Source organism: Ammospiza caudacuta, chromosome 1 (genome assembly GCF_027887145.1).
Source record: "Ammospiza caudacuta isolate bAmmCau1 chromosome 1, bAmmCau1.pri, whole genome shotgun sequence".
Taxonomy (NCBI): Eukaryota; Metazoa; Chordata; class Aves; order Passeriformes; family Passerellidae; genus Ammospiza; species Ammospiza caudacuta.
In genome coordinates, this window is record NC_080593.1 from 73,536,862 (window position 1) to 73,561,247 (window position 24,386).

A 24,386-nucleotide genomic window follows, 5' to 3' on the forward strand; every position below is an offset into this window, starting at 1 on the left:
AAAAATAGATGTGCTAATCTGCAGATTGCAAAAGTGTGGTGAATGGACCATGAGAAAAATCTATGTATTGAATATTTCAGATGTATTTGTAGACTGAAAAAATATCAGTACCTCCAGAGGCAGAGAGTATACATTCAAGAATGCTGCAGAGAAATACCTAGGCAAAAAATGCCAATAAGAAAAGATTTGTTTATGTATCTGTGAATGTGGGAGGCTGGGAAGATTATGAAATAGTAAAAGAGCTGCTGCTTCATTGACTGCTAAGCCGCTAACATGAGAACTTCCTAATAAAACAACTGCTCTAAGTTGTTGCTGGGGAAGATTGTCTTTTATAATGTAAATACATGTAAAAATTTACTTGGGTAAACTTCTTTCCTCTGGCCTCTAATTTTCTGTTTCCTATTCAAAGTCTGATTTATGGTTGTCCTGAAAACAAGGACAACCTAAGGACACAGGGTCCTAAGGACAGGGTCCACATTTCTTAAGGACACAGGGTCCCTGTCACAATTCTCTTTGTTGCTCCTCCCACTGTAACTTTTGAAGCTGTTGGTCAGTTGCAGCTGAATATAATGTTGGGGTGTTGTCTTCAAATGGAGTAAGTTCTTACAAATTTGGTGAAAGTTTGTGCTAGATCACTGAGGGACTCCCGTCAAGGAAAACATTGTAATTGGGGCTCATGTGTAATTAGACACTGCCAAAATAAGAAAAGGCTCGATGGCTGGAGAAAACCAGAAAACTTAAGTATGTGCCAATCACAGAAATAACTTGAATTGCTCTTTTCATTCAGCGGAAATCCATAGGGAACAAAACTTTCACTTTTCACAGAGTAACTTCATGTTGTGTGTGACTTGTAGAGCTCTTCCTTATGTGCTTCACTGAAATGTTTGAGCTGATGTAAGGACAGACACTTCCTGGGAAAGGGTGCTACTCCTTTGCAGTGAGAGATAGGTAAACCATGTGGAGAAGAAGGAGTTTTCACCTGCCTGAATTGAGTTAAGGGGCAGGCACATCTTTTAAGCATGCAGAGGTGGCCCTTTGGAGAGGTTGGGTGGGTATCTGGGAGACCTGGGGTCTGCCTGGATCTCGGCTGTTCTTTACCTCACTCTGAGCACCGATGCCTCCTCTCTGCTTCCTGGCCCACCCTGCTGGAGCAGCTACCCAGGCACTGCCACCTATCAGAAAGTACATTGAGATTATTTTATTACAGGGAGAGAGAGGCTTCTGTTCACTGACCAAAGTACTTGTTTTCTGGTTTTGTTCTTCAGATACCAAAAGCTGTGGAAGAGTTACGTGAAGCTGCGTCACCTGCTGGCTAATAGTCCCAAAGTCAAACAGGCTGATAAACAGAAATTATCACAAAGAGAGGTATTCTGGACCTTCCTATAACTGATAATTGAACATTGTAATTTGGGATGGAATAAAGCCATATGACTGCCCTGTTTATGGAAACAATAGAAATCCTTTACAAAATATTTCCTTTCCAGACTCTTAACACAGATTTTATTTTTATCTATGCTTGTTATTGAATGGAGGTTTTTTCCTTTTTTCAGCTGTCAGACTGCTGCAAGTTTTTTACCCAATTATAGGAATTATTGTAATGGAACCATAACTTCTTTATAGCTGTTGCCATTAATGGTTTCAAGAATTAGCATAGAAAAGGAATTTTTATTTCATAATGTACTTTTAACTGGCTCATAATTTTAAACATTTCTCTTCTGAAATAAAAACTGCCACGCTTGTGTGCATAAACCATAATTTGTTAGGTGGTATAGTGACATTGCTTCGGATCTTTGACTTGAAATTATCTGGTTGTTGTATGATAGACAAGATATTTTTCTCATTTTGTTTTTTTCCTGCAAAGTGATGAGCAATAAGCATTTCCTAACTGCAGATGCTCAACCAATTGGGAATTAAAAGCAGAAAAACAAAGACTCCTAAATACAGTCTAACCCAACATATTTCTATAAACCCATGGACTGAAGCTTTGAATTTGTCTGGTGCCTGTCTATCGGGCACTCTTAATTTGACAACCTGTGTAAAGAATACACAGAGGAGAGATTAACTTCTCGAGTACAGGATGGTATTTAATTAAGTGGTATTGTATTTTTATTTATTCATTAGAAACACTAATTATTCATAAAATCATAGACTACCTTGGGAATGATGCTTGAGAATCATGGAGTGTGATTCCTGAGACCTCCAGTTTATTGGGGAAGTCTCAAAAATTGCACCTTTGGAATTGCTTTTGGTTGCAGAAAGTGTTTGATACATATGACATTGCATCTAATTATTTCATTGTTGCAAAGCATAGTATGCTGTTGTGTGAGCAAGAGTGTCAGTAAACATTTTATTTATGCTGATATTAAATAAGCTCTTGCCTTCCTTACTTGTAAATGGAAAAAAAAAAAGCCAAAAAACCCCACAACATTGTGACTGAACCGTGCCACAGTTGTAAAGGAAAAAAAAGATTTGTCCCTACAGAGGTGATTTTGTTTGCCACAACTACACACAGAGCAAGCAGAAGATCATTGTTTTCTGGGCATATTTTCATTAGGGGGTAATGGATAGCTCATTTGTAAAATTGTAGTGGATTGTTTGTAAGGGGGTGATCATATTTTGCTCCAGAAGATAAAATGTTCCTTTGTTATTTAGCACTTGCTGGGGACTGCTGATTTTTGTTTCCAGGCTGTATTATCTCAGATAACGAGTTTTACAAGTAGTTTGCCAAGAGGGAGGCATACAGGGCTGAAGCAGAAACTTTATGTGAGGATAATCTATATATTTGTCAGAGGTGTCGGTAACTCAGAAGGAGCTGTAGGACTGTACCTGACTGGTACATGGGCTTTTAAAGATTATGAATCATATATTGTGGAGTGCTTCTGAGCCAGTCAGACTGAAATACAGCCAGGTCTGGCAAACACTGTAGCATCTTTCTCAGGAAAACTCAATGACACACCTTTGACAATGCACAAGGGGTGCAGTGCTGGCAGCATCTCTGTTCCCTCTGCCATCAGTCATCCACCACTGTGAGGCTGTACAATGATATTATTTGTGACAAGGTCATGCCTGGGGCTTTGTTCCTCTAACCTAACTTTGAGCATTTACAGCAGGTGCATAAATTAGGACCTGAAGGCTCACTTTGAAGTCAGTGGAGGGAGAAATGCATTTTTGAAGCCATTTATCCCCTTCACTGAATATAAAAGGAACCAGGGCTATCTAGCGTCCTACCCTAGGCACCTTTTTACTGAGGTGTCTGAGGTTTGATAAATCTGTGTCTGGACACATGCACCTGTTGGAACTACTCTGTGAGTCTCTGCAAATCAGAAAACAGAGTCTGTTCTGCCCAGCCTGCTCACAGGCTTCAAACTGGGAGCTGGAAAGAGACAGCTTTGAGCAAGTGCCCTGTAATGAAAAGGAGATGGAGAGGCAGGATAAGTTGCAGCTTTGAAGAGCTTTGTGTTCTGAAGAAGGCAGAGCACTGAGGGGTTAGTTCATGCTATGTGGGGAGCTTGCACACCCCAGGGCTTTATAGTATTGGAACCAAGAGATTCTAATCCCAGGCTGATTTATTTTATCTGTTTTTCTTTCATTTCATTTTTACAGAAAATATTTCCTTTCAATGATACTCTCAAAATCTTTTAGTGATTTAATGTCTCTAGAAACCCTCTAAATCATGTTTTCTAAAGACAAATTGTTTACACACCACCAAAATAGCCAGTGGTCAAGGTAAAACCTATATTTAATAATTTTTATTGAAATAAAATTGGTGGATTGCAATCAGCATAGTCTCCAGGAATGGTGAATGCTGACCCCTTTCCCAGACTGGGCAGAATGACATAGCTGAACAGGAACTGCTGCAAAGTAGCCAAGATGACACAGCAAAGCCTGTTTTGCTCCTTCTGAATGTTCAGACCAGGAGTACTCACAGTGATAGACATGAACGAAGAGGTTGTTTTGTACATCTGGTAAAGAAAGTGCTTTTATTATAAGGACTTTACCTTTCTTACTCATATATCATCTAGGATGTATGAGTTGGACTGGTTTGTTTTGTCATTTGCAGCAAAGAAAATGTAGTCACCTCTGTTCTCTCCTTGATCTACCAAAATCCCCTGCCTACACTGTATTGCAGCACATCTGCCAGTCAGGGAGTTATCGGATCTGTGCCAGCCTTAGAAACTGCTGACCAAAACTGAACCTCACAGGGGTATTGTGAACGCGCTGGTGTGTGCATTGCTGTGCTTTGTTGCAGCAAGCTCTTCACAGGAGCTCTGTTCTCTCCCTGCTTAGGAAGCACTGCAGAAGATTCGCCAGAAGAACACCATGAGACGTGAAGTGACAGTGGAGTTGAGCAGCCAGGGCTTCTGGAAAACAGGGATACGCTCTGATGTCTGCCAGGTAACTGAACCGGAGGGATGCGTTTTCTTTCCTGGTAGCTGCCATTTACCTTTGCAAGGGTTTCTTCTAGACTGAGGAACCAAATGGAAATTAATACCTCAGTAATATCTATTGATTTAGGGAACTATTCTAGTTGTTCTGCCCACCCCTTCTATACACACAAAAAAGGTAATTTAAAATTCTCTGCCAGAGGTTGATTAGTGCAAGGGAGAGAGGTTAGGAATGGCCAGTTTGAGGCTGGAGGTTTGCCAAATGTTGAGTCTAGTGTGGAACTCTTAATCCATCAGGTTTTATATAATCTATTATAATTTTATTATTTTTATTATATTCATATTTTTATTATATTTTTCTATTTAGATAGCTTTTAAAAACACCCCAAGTTTTACAGCAAAGCATGAAGAAGTATCTTTTTGCTTAAAAGAAAGTAAAAAAAAACTGGAATCCTGCCACAATTACCTTTTGAGGTGAGCCTCAGTAGAAAGGTATCTTTCAGATACTCTGTTTCATATGCATGACATCTCTAAGGAACATATCTTTGTCAGATCCTATTCTGAAGCAGTTGACAGCAACCAGCTTTGTGATATGGTAAGAATAAATGCAATTTTAATTTAATTTTGTATTAGTAAAATTTGAGTAGTAGTAACAGCCAAATAATTATACTAGAGATATACTTGGATTATTTTTTAGCTGTTGCTTTCATGATGTTATTTAAGAGTGAAATATGTGCAACTTCATATTAGCTTAACAATGTGGAGTATAAATTAGGGGGGTTGCTAGGCAAGGGTATAGGTAGAAATTTCATTATAATCTTAAAAGTCAAAGGGGAAAATTCTAGAGTGAGAGAAATGCTGGTAACTAAAATTGCTTTTCTTCCATCTGAAACATTTCTTGTGATTCTACTAATGCTTCTGAAGTAGAAGGAGAATAGTGGCACAATATCTCCTCACATAACTCAGGAGCATCACATCGATTCCCTATTTTTCTGTTGTGAACTGTATATGTTTTTATAGCTTAAGTAAACAGAGTAAGTTTCCAATTCAGGCACTTTGAAACTGTTCTGTGTTATTCATAATATCTTTTGTGATTCATCTCCTAATGTCTTGAATATTCCTGTTTCATTTTGTTGAAGGACAGCAAAACACGAAAGAATGATAAAAGTAAAGCTGTTTCACAATTTTTGTGCCCATTTGTAGCTGTAACATCTAAATCAGCCAGTTCTGGTATGAAGGTCCTTTGATTTGATTTCTTAGAGAGGCCAAGAATAGGCAACTGTATGTCTGTAAAACGAAAGATTGCTGCTGTTGCTACATGCTTTTCACCAGATTAAAGAAGACTAAAACTAAACATGCATAAATCAGCTCTGGGGGCACAGCTCAAGTGCAGTGATTTAAAATTACTGCTTTTAAAAGCATTGCAGTTTAGAAGATTGAAACTCTTTTAAGTCACTTGTGATAGCTTATACTTGCTCTGAGTTCCATGCAGCCCTAATGACACTGGTCTTTGCTGTCTTGAAAATGAACTGCTTGAAAGGGGAGGAAAAATGGTGAGTGGAATGTTCAAAAAAAAGTATAAAATGTCTGAGTTCTGACAGGCTCACTTGAAGTTACCCAGGATATCAAGCGCAGTACTTGGCCACCGAGCTGGGCAGCATGTAGTACACAGTGTGGCAGGGTCTGGCCATGCTGAGAAGACACCTCCTCTGTTCCCCCTCTCCACCCACACCATTGTTGCTGGTGAGCTCTCAACAGCAGTGTGGAGTGTTCAGCATCTCATGTATTCCAAAATATTTCAGCTCACCTGCTTCCCCTTAGTAGCTTCAGGTCAGGAGCACCTGCTGTCCTGGGGGGATAAGGGCACTATCTGAGGGCCCTTGAGAGCCTCTGCCTTGCTGTGCTAGCTGCAGCAAGAAAAGGACATGCAAAATGTTTGAAATCATACATATTTTAAAAACATCTCTTCTACAGAGATAAATACGTAAAACATCAGAAACATTCTGTAGCCATAGTCCAAGATGATGGGTGTTGATTGAATCAGTCAATCAATCAGTTAGAGCCAGGAAAGCAGCATTTTGTCAATATAATTTCAAGAGTCAAAGTCTTTCTGTGTGCTCCCAGGGGTCTCTCAGTTCTTTTTTCACTGCACCACAGCTGATAAAAGTCTGAAACTTGGTATCTCAGTCCTCAAATGCAGGGACACATGTATTGGTGTAAAGAATGTTCAACGTTGCTTGAGGAGACTCCTGTGTAGTACCGTGCAACGTAGAGGCAGGGAAGCACAGTTGTCCTGTGAAAAAGTTTCAGGTTTGGTTGTTTTGGTGCTTTTCAATGAATTCCTTACATGAAGGAACACACAGGAAGCACACCTGTACAGTTTATATGGAGATAAAAGGGATGTTCTTACAAATACCCCCAAAAACTGTAAATGAGTGACATGGTAACAAAATAAAATTTCCTAATAACAATTCCTAATTATGCTTGGAGTGATTTTATATTTCTCTGCCATTTGGAGATCCAGGAAGTCTTTTCCTTGCATATTGGCTGGTTATTTCATCTGAGAGAAAAGGACCAGGGAAGAGTTCCTAATCAACAACTGGCCGAACATGAGCCAGCAGGTGCTCAAGTGGCCAAAAGGGCCAAGGGCATCCTGGCCTGTATCAGCACTTGTGCGGCCAGCAGGAGCAGGGCAGGGATTGTCCTCTGTACTCAGCAGTGGTGAGACTACACCTTGAATCCTGTGTCCAATTTTGGGCCCCTCACAGCCACAAGGACATTGAGGGGCTGGAGCACATCCAGAGAAGGGCAACAGAGCTGGTGAAAGGTCTGCAGCACAAGTCTGATGAGAAGTGAAGGAGCTGGGAGAAAAGAAGGCTCAGGGGAGACCTTCTCACTCTCTGCAGCTGCCTGAGAGGAGGGTGTAGCCAGGTGGGAGATGGTGTGTTCTCCCAGGCAGCAAGTGACAGGACAAAAGGAGATGTCTCAGACTGTACCCAGGGGGTTTAAGATTGGATATTAGGAGTAATTTCTTTGCAGATAAGGTGATCAAGCATCGTAACAGGTTGCCCAGGAAAGTGGTGAAATCACCATCCCTGAAGGTATAAAGGTCTGGGGGACATGGTTTAGTTGATGGAATTTACTTCAGCAGTTGGACTCAATCATCTTAAGGGTCTTTTCCAATCTGAATGATTCTGTGATTACCTTCCAGCCCTGTGTTTAGTTCTCAGGAATTTCATGGTCTTTTACTTAAACAGAAAGTCTTGCCATTCATTAGTCTTAATTTTTGATCTTGTAACATTCATCAGTTTGTATTTTCTGCTGTTCTATCATTAGTGACCTGCAGAAATCTGTAACAGCATTTTTTCTGTAAATTATACATCATCCACTTCATGTGCTTGTTTTCCTTGCTTCTCTCCATGCTATACACTCATTCCCTCTAATCATACAGAATCCTTTTTCTGAATTAATTGTGACAGCCCTCAGATTTTAATGCCCTTAAAACACACCTTTATTTTGAATATATTCATGTTATGTCAGTAATAGGAAGAACTAGAAAAAAATAGTTCACAAACAGTCACTTGCATAAAAGTCTTCAAATCCTGCATTTCTCCTGTTTCTCTCTTCATTTTTATGCAAGAATTGTGATGTTGATATCATACTTGGTATAGTACTCTACTGATAAACTATACTAATTGCTTATTTCTACCCAGATGCATCCAAAGTCAGTATTAGTGGAGAATTCCTTAGAGACACTGAGAGAGGGGGACTGCCATTGTTACAAAATAGAGTTGTTTTTTTTTCAATTTTATTGATATTTTCCCCAACAGGAGAATATTGTCTGTTTCTTAGACAAACAGTAACCTTTCTTATATTTTTTTAGCCCATTAAATGTGCCAGACTACAGCATTTCAAAAATCCCATAATTCTTCCTCAAAAGGAAGTGAAGCAAGGCACAACTATACTTGAAAATTGAGTACCTACTGTTGTTTGCTGAAAGCTGGCTAAAGTGGTGTAAAGTGTTTCTTCCTTAATGTAATGAGGCAGAGGGGAAGCGGTGTTTCTTCATTTTTGAAGCAGGGTGTTCAATGAAAAGGTACAAATATAATGTTGTATTCAGTCATAGCTTCTTGAAATTTGCTGTTACTGGTGACCAGACATTTTTTTACCTCATTGAAGTTGCTTAAGTTGAAGACTGGGTTTATGTATTGATTCCTTTAGTCCGGGCGGGGCTGTGGAGATGAAAACATATGATTAATTAAGGGCTTTGATAATTGAAGTATGGGAAACTATGATTTCTTTTCCTCATTTAAACCAGAACAGTATACTAGAGTTGTAGCAATTGGGAAATGTTTGTATTTTTAGCTCAGTCAACTGAATTCTCTGTACACTAAAGCTGAATGATTTTCCTTATTGCATTTGTGTTTTCAGCATGCAATGATGCTTCCTGTGCTCACCCACCATGTCCGCTACCATCAGTGTCTGATGCACTTGGACAAACTGATAGGCTACACTTTTCGAGATAGGTGCTTGCTGCAGGTAAGAGATGAAAAGAAAACCCCAACATCTTGCTGGTTTCTCCATGATATTGCTGAGCTCATCCATAGTGCTGAAGTGCATGGCATTGCCAGAGCTTGGATGGACCTGATTACTTGTACTGCAGATCATCTGAAAATTTCAGTTTTCCCAAGAGACTTCTGAATCGAGATATCTATTGTTCACATAGATATTGCACCTACCTTTGCTCCCATGGTAGATCTGGATTTGCTTGTAATGTGTAGCAAGACAAAAATGCAGTTACTGAAAAGACTGTCAAGTACTCATTTCTGGGTACGTTCTTTTTTCAGGTATTTATAGAGAATACAGTGTTATTCTGCAGATGAGTGAATGTGCCCTGCTTCTTGTTTTTATAGCCAGTTGTTCCAAAAGAGAATAGTTAAAACATTGCCCTTTTTTTCATTTTTAGCTAGTGAATAGAAATTTGCAAACTTCTGTTTAGCTCTTGATTTCTGCAAGCACATGATGAATTTTTTTTATTAAGAAGCAAGAGCAGGAACTGGAGAGGAGAAGTTCTTACTTGTTTTAGATGCATCCGTGTCACATAAGCAGCCTTTTATGTTAGTGCATATTTGGAACTGATTACCTCTGAGGCTGGTTCTTTGCATGGTGGCCCCTTTCCTCTTAGACCTTTTCTGAGTTTACTGAAGGAAAATGGGGACTTCTGTTCAGAGCTTCCTTCTAAAGTAAGCGTCATCTCTCTCCAGTGACTGGGCTAACTTCTAAACGTGGCAGTTTTTGTCCTTCTTTGTAGATTTTACTCCCGAATTATTTTAAGGAAATGTCTTTTCTCACAGATTTTGTGGATTCTAGGATTTGTTTTCCAGGCGTTTTCCTGCTGCAAGTTACATTAAACATGGAGCATTTTCTAGGACTTAGTTGTTGGCAGGTTGTCTTTGTTTTAATGTCAAACATAAAAATGCAGTGATGGAAACTTTCAGAATGTTGAAGCCAAACACACAAACGAGCAAGTAAATTTAATCAAAAAGAGATGAGAGCATAAAAATAAAGTGTTAATCATGTTTGGTTATAACAAACGGTGCTTTTTAATGCACATTCAATGTATAATTCTGCATTGATTGTTACCTAGTTTATCATGGTATATTCTTTTTAAAGTACAGGCAGGTTGAAAAAAGATTACACTGAATTATCTATTCAGAAAAGCTGTAATGTGTCATCTAGTCCAGATGGAGCAGAATTTCAGAATGTGCAATTACAACAAACTTAGTAATACTATCAAGGAATTAAAAAGGACTTGGGGAAAGTTCTTATTGTTGATTAAATATAATTTTACTCTTTAAGTTTTGTGCTTGGAAGGCAACAGACAATGTTTGAATTAATTACTGAATGGCTTTGCTCACAGTCTGCAGCACCAGTCCTGCACGTGTGTCAGAAGTAACTTTCTGCAGCTTGCATTTTCCAGTGTTTCCTCTTTTTTATATACAAGTTTTGTGTGCACATACTTCTATACACGCATGATATTTTGATCTGTGTATGTGTAAAGAAGGAGAAAGTGTGTGAGTTTGCAGGATGGAGTTCTGAAAAACAGCTGTAGTTCTGTTTACTGTTGCCATTTCTGCAGTGGTGATGTCAGCAGCAGAGTAAGCTTTTGGTAATCCTTGGTGATACAAAGGTAAAACAGAGGACTGATCCTGTCACTCCTCTTCCATGTGAAGAATGAGTCCTCTATAGTCATGTGGGAAAGAGTTCTTCTGTGATTAACTCTGCCAAGAATAATGTACTTGTTGTTTTTTCACTTTTTGAGCTAGGAGAGTTTTATAGATACTTAAGTAATGTAAATATGGATGGTTGAGAAGCTCTTTTAATTTTTTTTTTTAATATGAATACTTATAGTTCAGTGTTAGAGTGAATATGTTTTTAAGTAAGCAAATGTATTGAAATCAGGTCAGCAAAGCTGGTAAGCAAAAGTCTTAAGGCAAATTGAGAATTCATGCTTTTTCTCTTCTAAACTAATTTTTCTTTAAAGAAAAAAATGATGAAAGTTAATTAGCTAAATTGATGATTGAGCAGAAATGTTGCTTTTTTCTGACATCTGAAATAGCTCACCCTACATTTAAATTGCTGGAACCAAGTTTCTGATTGACTGCATCACTTTGTAACCTTTCTTCAAACTGAAAAATAACTATTACTAGCTACTGGTCTAAGATAATGTCTTTCTTTCATTTGCAAAAATACATTTAACCCCTTTTTTTCCTGTATGTGTTACACTATAGCTTGCCATGACTCACCCAAGCCATCATTTAAATTTTGGGATGAATCCGGATCATGCCAGAAATTCCTTATCCAACTGTGGGATTCGACAGCCCAAGTATGGTGATAGAAAAGTTCACCATATACACATGAGAAAAAAAGGTATGCTATTTACACCACTAGCATTTAAATTTTTCTTTTACCTCACATTTAATCAGTAAGAACACCCTTTGTTCCATTATCATTTCCTTGGCCATTTTTCTGTTGAGAGATGCCTTTAGTAGAGGATTTCAATAATTATATGTAGACACTGGTGAGGTCTTTCTAAAAGACTGGATTTTGCAAATTAGTCAGCAAGTGAAGAGCTGAAAACAAGCAAGGGTAATAAATGGGAGGTATTTGCTTAGATTTTTGGCAAGTACTGTTTTCTTAATTTGCTGCTCAACATGGTGAACGAACTGGAATATATTTTGTAAATGTGTCTTACTAATGTGAATGTGCGGTCTCTCTGCTGCAAAATATTCCTCCCCCCTTTAAAGTATATTCAGTGATAATGAAGTAAATTATTTGTTGCTTATGTAATGTTTAGAATGTCCTTTTCATGCAAAGGTGGTATTTATCTGGCTCCCTGTGTGCAGAAATTCAATAATGTTGTTATGGGACTGTGGTCAGTTAGGCAGAGAGCATTGGTAAGGATTATACTTTATGTAATGAGCCCTGTAAATAACAGGATAATCTTGTGTACAGCAATTACAAAGTAACATTTTGAGTAATTGTTTTCTACATTTATTCAAAGTGAATTAGTGTCTGTTTACTTAATAGTGCATTGTTTATGTTTTTAGGGATAAACACCCTGATAAATATTATGTCCCGTTTGGGACAGGATGATCCAGCTCCTTCCAGGTAATGAAAACAGTTGTTTACAAGTAAGGAAGCTGCTGCAGTGGGAGATACTTAATAGAAACAACCAACTAACTGTCAGCAACAGCTTTGGCAAATATTTGAAGTGAAAAGTCATTTTGAATTGACTTTTATATTATGAAGGTGTGCTGAACCTCCATTAGCAGTGACATAGTAAATGTTTGGTCATGCCTGCAGAAAATGTCTGAAGAAGGTTTTAACAGATAATTCTATCATTTTTGTTGATCCTTGAAATGAGGAGGACTAAAAGGCTACCTTTTTGCTTTCTGCAGAGTAAAGATTTGTTGTTGTTGTTATCAGTGCTATAAATTGGATTCTTCATCATGTTTTCTCACAGTAGCGCCTTCCTGGCATGGCACCTTGTTAACAGGAGTATGGTGCTGAGCATGGGCTTTGCTGATTTACTATTCCAATTTAAAGACAGATGCAAAACCCATTAATGTTTTAATGCAATAATCCGTAAATGACCACTAAGAATTTTGTGAGGATAAATATAGTTTAAGATGTGGTTTACAGCCACTGGCACCATATTGAGCTGAAATTGAATACACAAAGCTCACAAAGCTAATGCAAGAAGCAGTTGCATGTGAAATCTCTTAAATGCATGAACTAGATGGCAGTGTGTATTTTAGTCAGGTAGTGCTCTAGCTGGACTCAAGAGCCATCATTTTGAAAGAAGCTTGGGAATAGGAGAAATTTAATTCTGCATAAATTATTGTGGCACTGTTCCCCAAATGCTGTTTCATCTAGACTATGCCCTTTTCAAGCTTATTTGAATCCTCTAAAGATAACATAAGGCTAAATTGCATTAATTCTTATGAAATAACACAAAAATGTAAAGTCACATTTCTGAGACAGGTGTGTTTTCAGTTATGTTGCCACACAGAGGTGTTGTAGATTTGTTCACACACTACTGTTTTATACAGCAGAAGTACTTGAATTCTTTCACCCCATAACAAAGGCCTGCTATTTCAGAAATTATACTAATTATATAATTGTTGGAGGAGTGACTATTACAATAAAAGCTGCCAAATACTTGACAAAAATCTTCTGGATTAAAAAAAAAATCCTGTGGCAATTGCCTTGATTCTGTTACAATTATACGTGAAATGAAAAATGGTGCTGCTTACTTGCTTTGGTGTCTGGAGCAGAAATTTGTATGTATTCAAAGACAAGCTCACAGTCTTTTTCAGCTGCTTGCCCTTATTAGTCCTTTTAATATAAGCAGGCAGACAGCTTGAAGGAAATGAAACTTTATGGAAAATTATGGAAAACAAAGGTGAATTGGGAGCAGTGATGAAAGAAAAGAGGAAATAAATGATTCTAATAAGTTAATGGCATTTTTGGATGCATCTCCTGCTACAGCCATTCTTTCTTTTGAGCTCAGAGGAAGTTACAGAAAACAAGGCATTTAAAGGTGCTATGAAAAATCCAAGTTCCTATTCCCTCTGCCATAGCAACGATCTGCTGCAGGGTCATCCTGCCCTGCAGGTGTTGATGTTAATTAGGTAGAGCTCCCTAGTGTCATGCACAAGGCTTGGAACAGGCTTTTTGTTTCAATCATCTGGTGCCCTCTGATGGACAGAGAAACCTGACCTCAGTGCCAGGCAGCAGTCCTGCTTCCTTTTCCCATTTTGTGAAGTTTTGACAATAGCTCAGAACAGAACATAGGGAAATTTCGGAGATGGTGGTGTCAGTCCTGAGTTTCATGAGTCACATAGTTATTATTCTGTTTTGGAAAGGATTGTAATCCAGAGAGGGTGTGGGAGGCTGCAAAAATTAGTATCATGACTGATTAGCAATCAGCTCTGATTTTTTTCTGTTTTAATTGTGTTGTGTAAATAACCAGTATGTGTTACTTAGGTTATGGTGAACTTTAAAATGCCTTTTTCAGGATTAACCACAATGAGCGTTTAGAATTTCTGGGAGATGCTGTGGTGGAGTTCTTAACAAGGTAAATGGGGAATTCTTCAACAGTTTTCACCTTGGTATGTTATTATTATAGTGTTGTGTTTATTGAACTTTCCAGTGTCTACTTTCACTGTGAATGTTTGCAGCCCTGCCTGATATTTAGACCTGCACACCTGCAGACAGCTCTCTTGATAATTCTTCCAGTGGTCATGATAAAACAAGAAAGATTACAAAATAGAAACTTAGAGTTTCTCTTTCATGGAGTGCAATTGATTTGGGTTAGAGATTATTCAGTTGTAGACAAGTTGAACTTTTTACCCTTCTTTTTAAAGGAAAGATGTTTTTCCTAGCATGCTGTTTTGTTTCTATGGGTTCTTTTTGTCTAGTTGCAAGGGGGAAGCACTTATGGGTAATGTTGAATGTGTTGCAGTTCCTGTATTTCCAGTAATTAGGGCTTTAGCTTCCATAACAACTTAAATAGTTTAGCACATATGCAGTCTGTTCAAAAGTAATGAAAAAAACTCCATGGTTCATCAAAAATTTTTCCAGTTCTGGCCTGAGTATTCTGAAATCAGTGAAAAATACAGGCATATTATTAGTTACCTCCATTGTTCTACCTCACCTTACTAGAGGCAAACAGGTTGCACAATGTAAAGATTATAATTTTTTTCACCTGCTTTGTTTTACTGTTTCAAATAGAGGTGTTGTCTTGTTTACTGCTAATTTGCTCTTCAAGCCAGTTTGTTACATGAACAACAAAACTGCCTTTATATCTCTGTTCTCTACTAGCCACTAGCTACGTGATATTAAAAACTATTAGCCTATAAAGGTCTCCACTGCCCTTAAAACTCATGGCCTTTTCTCTCATACAACAGTACAGGCTGATAAGATGGAAGACTTGCTGATTAAAATGTCTTGCATTTTTCATTGTCATTGTTCATCAGCCATCAGTTCTCTTTCTGAGCTAACTTTTGTCTCGATTCAGAAAAAAAATGAGCTCCATTTTTGTTCAATAGAGCATGTAAGCACCTATTTAAGTCTGATTTTTTTTCTACCTCTCTTAACTTCAGGTGTCTGCTGTTGTGAATTATGATGCTTGATTGGATTGCCTCTAAGTTTTATGGCAGTTTTTGTCCTTAAATAATCTTGCATCCATCTGCATTTTTCTCCCTGTGTACTGGCTTAATAAAATATTTTAATAATTAGTGCCATACAGTGCCTGAATTAGAGAATGTTGAAAACCCTAAACTTTTTTTGACATGGGTTAGATAGTCATAGATGAAAGTATCCAAAATCATTTATTTATTAGGCAGATCTTGATGGGATCAGTGAATTACTTTTGTTTTGTTTCTGTTTTATGAAGAACCTTGCTAGCATGATGACAAATACCATTAAAAGTTGTTAAAAGCTTGTGATTTTTACTTTTTTTTTTTTGGTGGAATAATGACTTCACACATTTGATAAATCCAGGCTGTTGAGGTCTGTTCTTTGTTTCCATTAGCATCTGTTAAAAGTACTTTCAGAAACATGTATAAACTGATGGGTGTCCTGTTGGCAGCAGCCGCAGCAGCACCTGAAGGCGCCGTGTACCCCCAGCACGGCGTTTCTCAAGGCTGAGGCTTCCCTTGTGCTTTATTCCTCCGCATCCTCTAGGTGTCAGCTGTGCCGAGCCCTCTGCTGCTGCTGCTGCTGCTAGACAGAAACCTGAGATGAGGGAACTGCAGGCTGGCAGCTGCAGGGATTTAGACATTATGTGCTGCCCAGCAGAGAAGCAGCTCTCTTCCTGCCCTGCTGCCAGTGCTATCCTATCAGAGAGGATTGGGCATTGTTTGAATGTTTTAGCTTTACCTTACTTAAAGCTGAGGTCCATTTTGGGAAGGGACCCACCTGTATACGTGTATTACCCACTAGGGTCTGAGGGAAGGGCACAGTTCTCTGCAGGTGTATGTGGTTCCTCTTTAATCACATGCCAACAGTATCTGGTTTGCTTTTTGTGTTGCCAGTGTCCACTTATACTACCTGTTTCCCACTCTGGAGGAAGGAGGATTAGCTACGTACCGCACTGCCATCGTACAGAACCAGCACCTGGCCATGCTGGCTAAGGTACAGCTCTCTGTGCCTCTGTGTTGGACGTCCATGGGTAGAACACTATCAGTGTCTGGACTGCTTCTTGAGGGAACTGCCTGCTTTGAGCATCACTTTCTTTGCTGTGTTTTGTGTACAAGACTGGGGATGCAGGAACCCTTTTCAGTTTGAAAGTAGATTTTAAAGATAAAGGAAAACTTTGTGTTTTCTCCAAAGCATGCATGTGATTTTTGCAGGTGTAGAGATGAGTTTTTAGTCTTTGTTGAAGGTGTGCCTGTACTTGCCTTTAATTTGCACAAGTAATGAAGCTGACAGTAGACCTTCAGTGAAGAAAAAGAATCAAACTTATAAACATGTTGTTTATAATTTCTGATAGACTGTGTAGAGAGAACTTGGCAACAGAAGCAAGAAAATATGGGGGGGAAAATGTCATCTGCTCCATAACCTATGCAGTCGTTTTCAGGTCCACTGTAGACTGTCAGAATAGTCAGCATTATATTAAACAAGGTTATGGAGAAGAGTTGTATTATCTCCTAGGAAAAATTAAGATGCCTTAGAATTTTATTTAATTTAGTTCTGTGAACAATGGAGCTTTTTATATTTCCATATATGATACTGTTGCATGGTAATATGATACATAAAGTTGATTCAATCTATTCATAAATAGGTAGGTATTCCCTTATTCATTCTTGATTTTGTTAGCTTTTTTTTTAAGAAACAGTCTGAGACTTACTGATGTAATTGATTATGCCACACACGTGCACATACTGTCCACTGTGTGCTGCTGATAGTTTTCAAGAGGCTCTTTTAATCTTTCCTCTCTGTAATCACACAGTGCCCTAAACAAGCTTATCCAGTCTTGGGATTTTGGCAAAAACAGCAGGATTTCTAACATACCTTTTTGCTCAGGTCTCAGGAGAGGCATAGGATAGGCAATGAACAGAATAATTTTCTTCTATGTCTTTTTTTATTAATTTAGATAAGCATGGATTGATTGAAACATTTCATATCAGGGCCTTGTTTACAAATACAGTATTGCCTGACATTTGAATTAATGATACTATTTTTAAACCTGCATCAGGAAAGCTCATATATTCTTCAAGTCTGTTTACAGCCTTTATCATTGTACAAGAACAATTTTTGAAAATTTTTATTGCAATATTTTAAAAACTGTAAGTGCAGCTGTAAATATTAGATATCTGTAAATTCCAAGTTTTCCTCTCATGTGTCTTATATGATGTTCCTGGTTTCCTCCCCTGCCGTGTCATATTGCATTCAGTTCACTCAATATATTTCTCAGCCTCTCAATGTCTCTTGAACTTGTGGAATGCTGTTCATAACTAAGAAGCAAATGATGAGTATAAGAAGTTGAAATTTTATATAAAATAATTAATATTCTACTCTTATGTTGACTCCAGCAAGTGTGGCTGTGCATTATGAAGTGTGTGGAACACTGTCAGTCGTAATTCACAGTGTTCTGGAGCAGTGAACAGGCTGCCATTCATTGAAAATGGAAAACTCTTTTTGGCAATTGAAACATGTCGAAACCATGCATCTCAAACAACTTAGTCTCCAGCTTTACCTCTCAAACATACTCTGGAAGGATGAAGTTAAAAGTTAACAAGAAATTAATCAGTAGAAACTGAACACCCAGCTGGGAAGAGCCTGTTCTCGTACAAACTTTGCAAGATGCATAAATCTCTTCTTTAAAAATCCCAATAATGGTTTTGTGTCAAAAAGACAAATATGTAAAGAGAATCTAGGGGCTCTTGCCTGCATTTCTATAGCAGAATTATCATATATTATAGAAAATATCTGGCTTACTGTCTTAGATTTTGGCTGGCAAGCAGAAGTATAGTTCAGGCAACAGAAGAGTGTTAATGATGCACTTTTGAAAGGACAAAGGAAGCTAGGTGGCACTGCAGATTAAAATATGAGCCTTCTCTTGTAGTGCCCAGAGGCTACCACCTGTTGATGGTCTTAGAGAAAAAAGCCAGATGTTCAGTGGATTGTGTCTACCAGAGTTCCTATTCCTCACTGTTCTGCTTTAGTTTCTTTTGGTTTGATAATTCTGGTTTTTCCATGGTCTCACACTCCAGTTTTTACCTCTCATAAACAAAGAAAACTTTTTCATTTTAGCCTGTGTCTAAACTGAAACTTTGGAGAAAAGCTTCATAGTTCATTCAAGCCTAGTAGCTGCATTATGACAGTGTAATTGAACTTTAATGACTAAACTGGTACTCTTGTACTTCTAAAGCTGTGGTTTTCACTCTTTCTACATGTTTTGCAGAAGCTGGAACTGGAACGATTCATGCTCTACGCTCATGGTCCAGACCTTTGCAGGGAGTCAGATCTCCGCCATGCCATGGCCAACTGCTTTGAAGCCCTCATAGGTAAAGTGTTTGCATTTGTGTGTGCAGGCAGGTACATTTTATACCTGTCTGTGTGCCATGTTGACTGTGATGGAGGAGATGTGGGCCTGTTGAGCAGTGCCAGTAGCAGTAAGGCTTCCTGTATCATCTTTGTCCCTTCCCCTCTCCTGCACATATCCCACATATATAAACATATTGAGTGTGTAGTACAACCACGAAAATCTCATTTTCCATGTCCTGGCTTCACACACTGAAGGTGAAGCTGTCTCGTGTCACTGCAGAGCTCCACCTCTCCTGTGCCAGTGTGGCCTGACACCTGCCCCCTGTGGGAGCAGGGGAGCAGTTCAGTCAGCATGGCCTGGCAGAAGATAAGCAGGTTCACAGCTTCCAGTAGTGCTTGAACAGACCTGCAGCCTCAGCCCTGAATTTTAGCAGCAGCTTGCTTTCTGAATCAGGCATTCCCAGCTGAGTCACCAGACTACTTTCTCTGTGCCCTGCTAACCTTCTGTGAATTTGCAAAGTAAATAACTTTTAGTCTTTGCATTTTTCTTACAGGTAAAAAGCATGGCAATATGGCTGGTGTAATAAAGCTACCCTCTAGCTGAGGGTGAAGGCGAGTTGTGTCAAATTTGCTGTTGGGCACTAAGATGCAGATTAGTGACTGACTGCACTGGTCTACAGGTTTATATTGCAGAGGAAGTCAGGGCCTGACCACAGTTACCAATCCAGGAGGTTGAAAATCTCATTGATTACGTCTGCACAAGCTCTATTTTAAATGACAAATTTTTATGAACCTCTACTTGCTTGAGTACAGAAAGCAAGTTAGTCTCACTGGTTTGACTTCATATTCATCAAAATGTACTGTACAAGTTACTAGCTGTGGGAATGGTTTAGCCCTGTTACAGGTCTTTATATACTACACGAGCTCCTGAAGCGTTTTGTCCTGCTTTGAAAAATAGATCAGAGTTGGCTTAGTTGTCAATAGTTCTGTGCATTCTGCCTTGGGCCAGATTGCATTTCCTCTTATCAAGAAATAAGAGTTTTCTTTTTAACTCTGTTTTGCTTTCCATGAACGCTTTGATCTTTAATTTAAAAATAAAAAGCAAACAGAAGAGGAACACTAGATATGTATCTGTGTCTTTGTTCATAGGCTTCAGCTTGTCTAGGATGTAGTGATGAGAACTATTTGGCAAGCATTGAGATTTGCTAAGAGAGCAGGCTTGCTGTTTAACCTCCAATACAAAGCTGTTCAGCAAGTTAATTGAGCAGTGAGATTTTTTCAGTGCTATAGCTAAAACGTGGGAGCTTGTTAAGGGACTATAAAAGTATATGTAGGGTCTGGAGCTCCTACTTGAGGCCCTGCTGGAAGGTCTGGTGCTTCATCACAAAGTCCCTGTGATGAACATAAAAACCAGAAGTATGAGCAGGCTGCCTAGGAATTGTTTAAAATTTTGTGCTCTCATAATATTCCTCTTCCAGATTAGTCTTATAAACCCCCAAACTGTTCTTCAAAGAGTCCAAAGAAAGTAGTAGATCTAGTGAGGAATCAAAGGGGAAGGGAAAGGCAAGGCAAATCACGTTCTTCCTGTGTCTGGGAACATGCACTCCCTTTCTCTGTGTTCTTGATGTAGCTGTGTATTCCATTTGCTTTTGTGCTTACAATAACAAGTTTGAGGTTTTCAGAAGTTGTCCTGTAAAACGTATTAGAGGACAAAATGTTGATACTAATTTAAGAAGTGCCTATGCAGATATAGAGTATATAGGGTACGCAAAAAATATGTTAAGTTTTGCAGAGCTTGTTACTGATGGACATGTGGAGAGAGCTAGTGAGGGCTGTGTGTGAAGTTTAAAAATAAACAAACATGATCTTCAGAAACTAAGACATGCAGAGATGCCCTTTCCAGGTCAGACAATAAATTATTGTGGTACCAATAAGGAAGGAGGCTCAAGGAAGACCTTGAGCTTTGCAATAGTCCCAACACATTGTTTATATGCAGAGTGAAATCTTATTGCAAGTATAGAATAAATGCTAATTGTTTGCTAGTTATTGAAATGTATTTCATGGGTTTCCCTATCTGCCAATGTTGTTGTGGTTTATCCCCAGCCAGCAGCCAAGCCCCATGCAGTGCTTGCTCACTCCTCCACCAGTGGGATTGAGGAGAGAATCAGAAGGATAAAAGCTGGAAAAGTCATGGGTTGAGATAAAGATGGTTTCATGGGGAAAACAAAAGCTGTGCACACAAGCAAAGCAAAACAAGAAATCATTTCATTGCTTCCCATGGGCAGGCAGCTGTTCAGCCATCTCCAGGAAGGCAGGGCCCTGTCACACATAATGGTGACTTGGGAAGACAAACATGATCACTCCCAACATACCCCTTTCCTCCCTCTTCCCTGCAATTTATATACTGAGCATGATGTCCAACAGTTTGGAATATCCCTTTGGTCAGTTTGGGTCACCTGTCCTGACTGTGTCTCTTCCCAACGTCCCAAGCACCCCTTAGTCTCCTCTCCAGTGTGGCAATACCAAAAGGAGAGAAGGCCTTGACTCTGTGTGAGCCCTAATCAGCAATAACAAAAACAGCTCTGTTTTATCAACCTCTGTCCAGCAAAAAATGGAAAATATACTGTGCTAATCACTGCAAAGAAAATGAACTCCATCCCAGCTAAAACTGGCACAATTGTCTAGTTAGCTATTTTCAGAAGTACTAGTACTAGTATTCTAGTTAGCTATTTCCAGAAGTACTTTCCAGTACTAGACACAATTGTCTAGTACTGGAAAGTACTTCTGGAAATATAGGTTAATTTGTATAAACTTTGCTCTTTGGATATATAATTTTCTATCATTGATATAATTATTTCAGGTTTTCTTTGCATTTTATGACTTGATTTACACTGGTGTCTAATGTGCTTTAAATTTCTCAAAAAAACGTGTTGCTACAGAAAGCATGCTTTTAAAAATGAATGTGTTGGAGATGAAGAAGTCCAAGATCTTTGACTTTCTCATGCTTAGTAATTTTCTGAGTACTAATTGCATTATTGACCTTTGACATATTGGTCCCCTCATGTAGGAGCTGTTTATCTAGAGGGAAGCCTAGAAGAAGCAAAACAATTATTTGGACGTTTGCTCTTCAATGAAAAGGTATTTATGTACTTACATGATTTGATTTCCAGTTCAAAAAGAACTTGATGTGCTTTTGTCTCCATTGTTTTACTTAAGGATCACAAATGAACAGAAATACTGTTTTATGCAGTTCCTGGGAATTGAATTAGGAGAGCAAACCCTACTGATCCAGGCAAAAAAATTATGGTATTTTCTCAGCTGTGCTTTGGGTTGCTTGACTTGGGTAGGGAAAGGGTGGCTGGTGAGGGAAACCTGACAGCTTCCATTGAAAGTGCTGCTCTGAAAGCATAAATGGGTGCTGCAGATCCAGGTGTTTGGCTCAGAGGGAATGATGCACTTGCTGAGCAACTATTCTGTTTCATCAATTAAATCACCCTTCCCTAAAAGCTTTAAACATATGTTTGGAGAGAAAAAAAAAGGAGGGTGTTTCACTCAGCATTTACCCAATTGCACAATTACAGTGTGCAGGAATAGATCAGGCTGTGTCTTAGATGGCTGTTAGTTAGAACATGTTCTGTGTAAAGGTGAAGGAAAGTACCCACTGCTGGGGCAACACAGATGGCAGTGGTGACAGGATGAATTGTATATTATTTTCCTTCCTTTAAGTCTGTAAAATTACAAAGCTTATTAGAAATAAAAGTTTTTAGAAGCCTATTGTAACTCACTGTTTATTTGCTGCTTGGTGGCTATAGCAAAGGAAGCCTTTATGAAGTAGAAGAAAATAAGTGGGATTTTTTTTTTCCTCTTTCAGTCCTTTCCTATGGAGAATTCAAACTTGCTACTGAGGAGCACTTGCAAATAAAGTTAGTCCTGAGGCTTAAACAAATCTTTTTCTTCTTTAACCACTTTTTATGTGGTTCAAGGATTTTTCCACCTCTTTGACACAAGCTAATTGGGAGAACTACAGGCAGTTTGAGCAGCAAATACACGATTTTAAAAATTAGTTTGCCAGCACTATTGAATTTGCAATAAGCAGAGTCAGCATCTGAAATAGTTCAGTATTTCAAGTAATGACATTTTATTTAGTACTGTGGAATTTGTTAAATGACTCCCTTGAGCATTAAAGGCATCTCTCAATGTTTGCAGGACCTGCGGGATGTATGGCTTAATTATCCACTACACCCACTCCAAGTAAGTGTATCCCTTTCTGTAATAAATTTCACTGTTCTGTTTTATTTTCAGGGATGCTTTTCCTTAGGTTTCCATTGTGATGACATCTCAGAAATTGTGCTTAAGAGTAGCCAAAGGAATATATATATATATGTTTTCCTTTGTGTTTGGCTGGTGATTTGTTTGGTTGGTTTTTTTAAATAAGTAGTGAGTTTTTGCCTCTCTGAGAATTAATCATTCACCTTTCCTTGGCTCATGTTTGTTGTATAACTGTGCCTGTACAGTAAATAAAATGAGAGATAATGTTTTGACAGCTTCTTGTTTGTTTTCTCAAAATTGGAGGAAAAGGGTGAAAAACAATCTATGAATGTGTTTTCTTAACCTAAAATTAGGACTGAAACCTTAATAGTAGGAAGGCATATTAATTGAATGCCATAAAAGTTGTGATTTTATTCTATTTTGATTTTGTGTGTTTGTGCCCATGCAATGATAGTGTGGTTGTTGCAGTGATTCCAGTAACTTTAATACCACATAAGCACTAAAATTACAAAGGTGTCTGGAGGCTAACTTATCCTCCATGTATCCAAGGTTACAAGTTCACAAGCTGTTGGTTTATGAGGCTGGAAGTTGGGAGACTGATGTCCCAGTCCATTCTCCCTTACTGAATTCTTGGGCAGACATTGAGCAAGTGTCAGAGCCTCTCTGCACTGTGCCTCCTTGTCTTCAGTGCAAGCATGAGTGTGCAAGGTTACTGCTGAAAGAGCAGTGAATGCACAGACAAAATCTTCAGTAACAAATCAGTGCATGTGAAGAATTTTTACAACCACATCCCTCTGAGTGAAATAGAAAATACTCTTAATGGAAGATAACATTTTGAGATTCAGCACTAGCTGTCCTGTGTGGTGGCACGCACAGCTACAAAGAAGATTGTTCTTACTGTGAATTTCTTTCTTTTCTCTTACTTTATTTTAACCATTTCATCCCTGCTTTCACATAGACTTGCACTCTGCTTAGAAATCAGCAAGTCAGTGTAGGAAGCTTATAATTTCTTACTACTACCTTGACTTGTGTGATGAAAATTGTTTTCTTCCACATCCCAAAACCATCTTGGGGAGTTTTGCCAGTAGGTGAAACACAGGCAGCTCGGGCTGGCCTTTTGGCACAGCTAGCCTGAAAAACGGTATATTTAAAAACTGCTAAAAATGACTGTAATGATATGCCAAATGAGATCCCAATCAATTAAAAAAAAAACAACAAAAGAGCCCTGGGTAAGATAACACAGTTACAGGTCTTCAGTTCTGTGTATTTGGCAGTAGCCAAGTGTGTAGAAATGGTCTAAAAAATAATTAGTGATCATCTGGATACATATGGACTCTAGAAAGAATCAACATGTAAAGACAAGGCCTGCCTCACAGATGCATGTGAAGGAGACAAAACAGCAGGTGATAATGCAGATGATTCTGTCTGCTGGCTTTCCTGAGAGGCTGTTGGAAAGACAGTCAAGAAAGGCTTTTAAAATTTTATTTTTTTTTAAGAAGCAATAAAAAAAAGCAACTTCAATGAAAAATGTCAGTCCCCACCAGATTAAAAGGAATGGCTGAAACATAAGAAAGGGAGAACAGGAGTGAAATGACCACATCTTGCAAGGAGTGGTGATCACTGGCAGATTTCCCTCGGGATCTTTGCTCAAGTACAAGCTGTTCTCATTGACAG

The 24,386-nt window shown here is 38.6% G+C and overlaps 1 protein-coding gene across 1 annotated transcript in view; it reads left to right on the forward strand.

Moving 5' to 3' along the window:
- DROSHA (drosha ribonuclease III) overlaps window positions 1–24,386 on the forward strand; it is a 67,542-nt gene that overhangs the window by 29,185 nt on the left and 13,971 nt on the right. Inside the window, exons 14-23 of the mRNA XM_058808369.1 lie at window positions 1,266–1,365; window positions 4,288–4,395; window positions 8,817–8,924; window positions 11,177–11,315; window positions 11,996–12,056; window positions 13,969–14,028; window positions 15,989–16,088; window positions 18,361–18,463; window positions 21,511–21,581; window positions 22,650–22,694. Coding sequence (XP_058664352.1) covers window positions 1,266–1,365; window positions 4,288–4,395; window positions 8,817–8,924; window positions 11,177–11,315; window positions 11,996–12,056; window positions 13,969–14,028; window positions 15,989–16,088; window positions 18,361–18,463; window positions 21,511–21,581; window positions 22,650–22,694 — 895 coding nt within the window. The remainder of the gene's footprint in view (window positions 1–1,265; window positions 1,366–4,287; window positions 4,396–8,816; window positions 8,925–11,176; window positions 11,316–11,995; window positions 12,057–13,968; window positions 14,029–15,988; window positions 16,089–18,360; window positions 18,464–21,510; window positions 21,582–22,649; window positions 22,695–24,386) is intronic.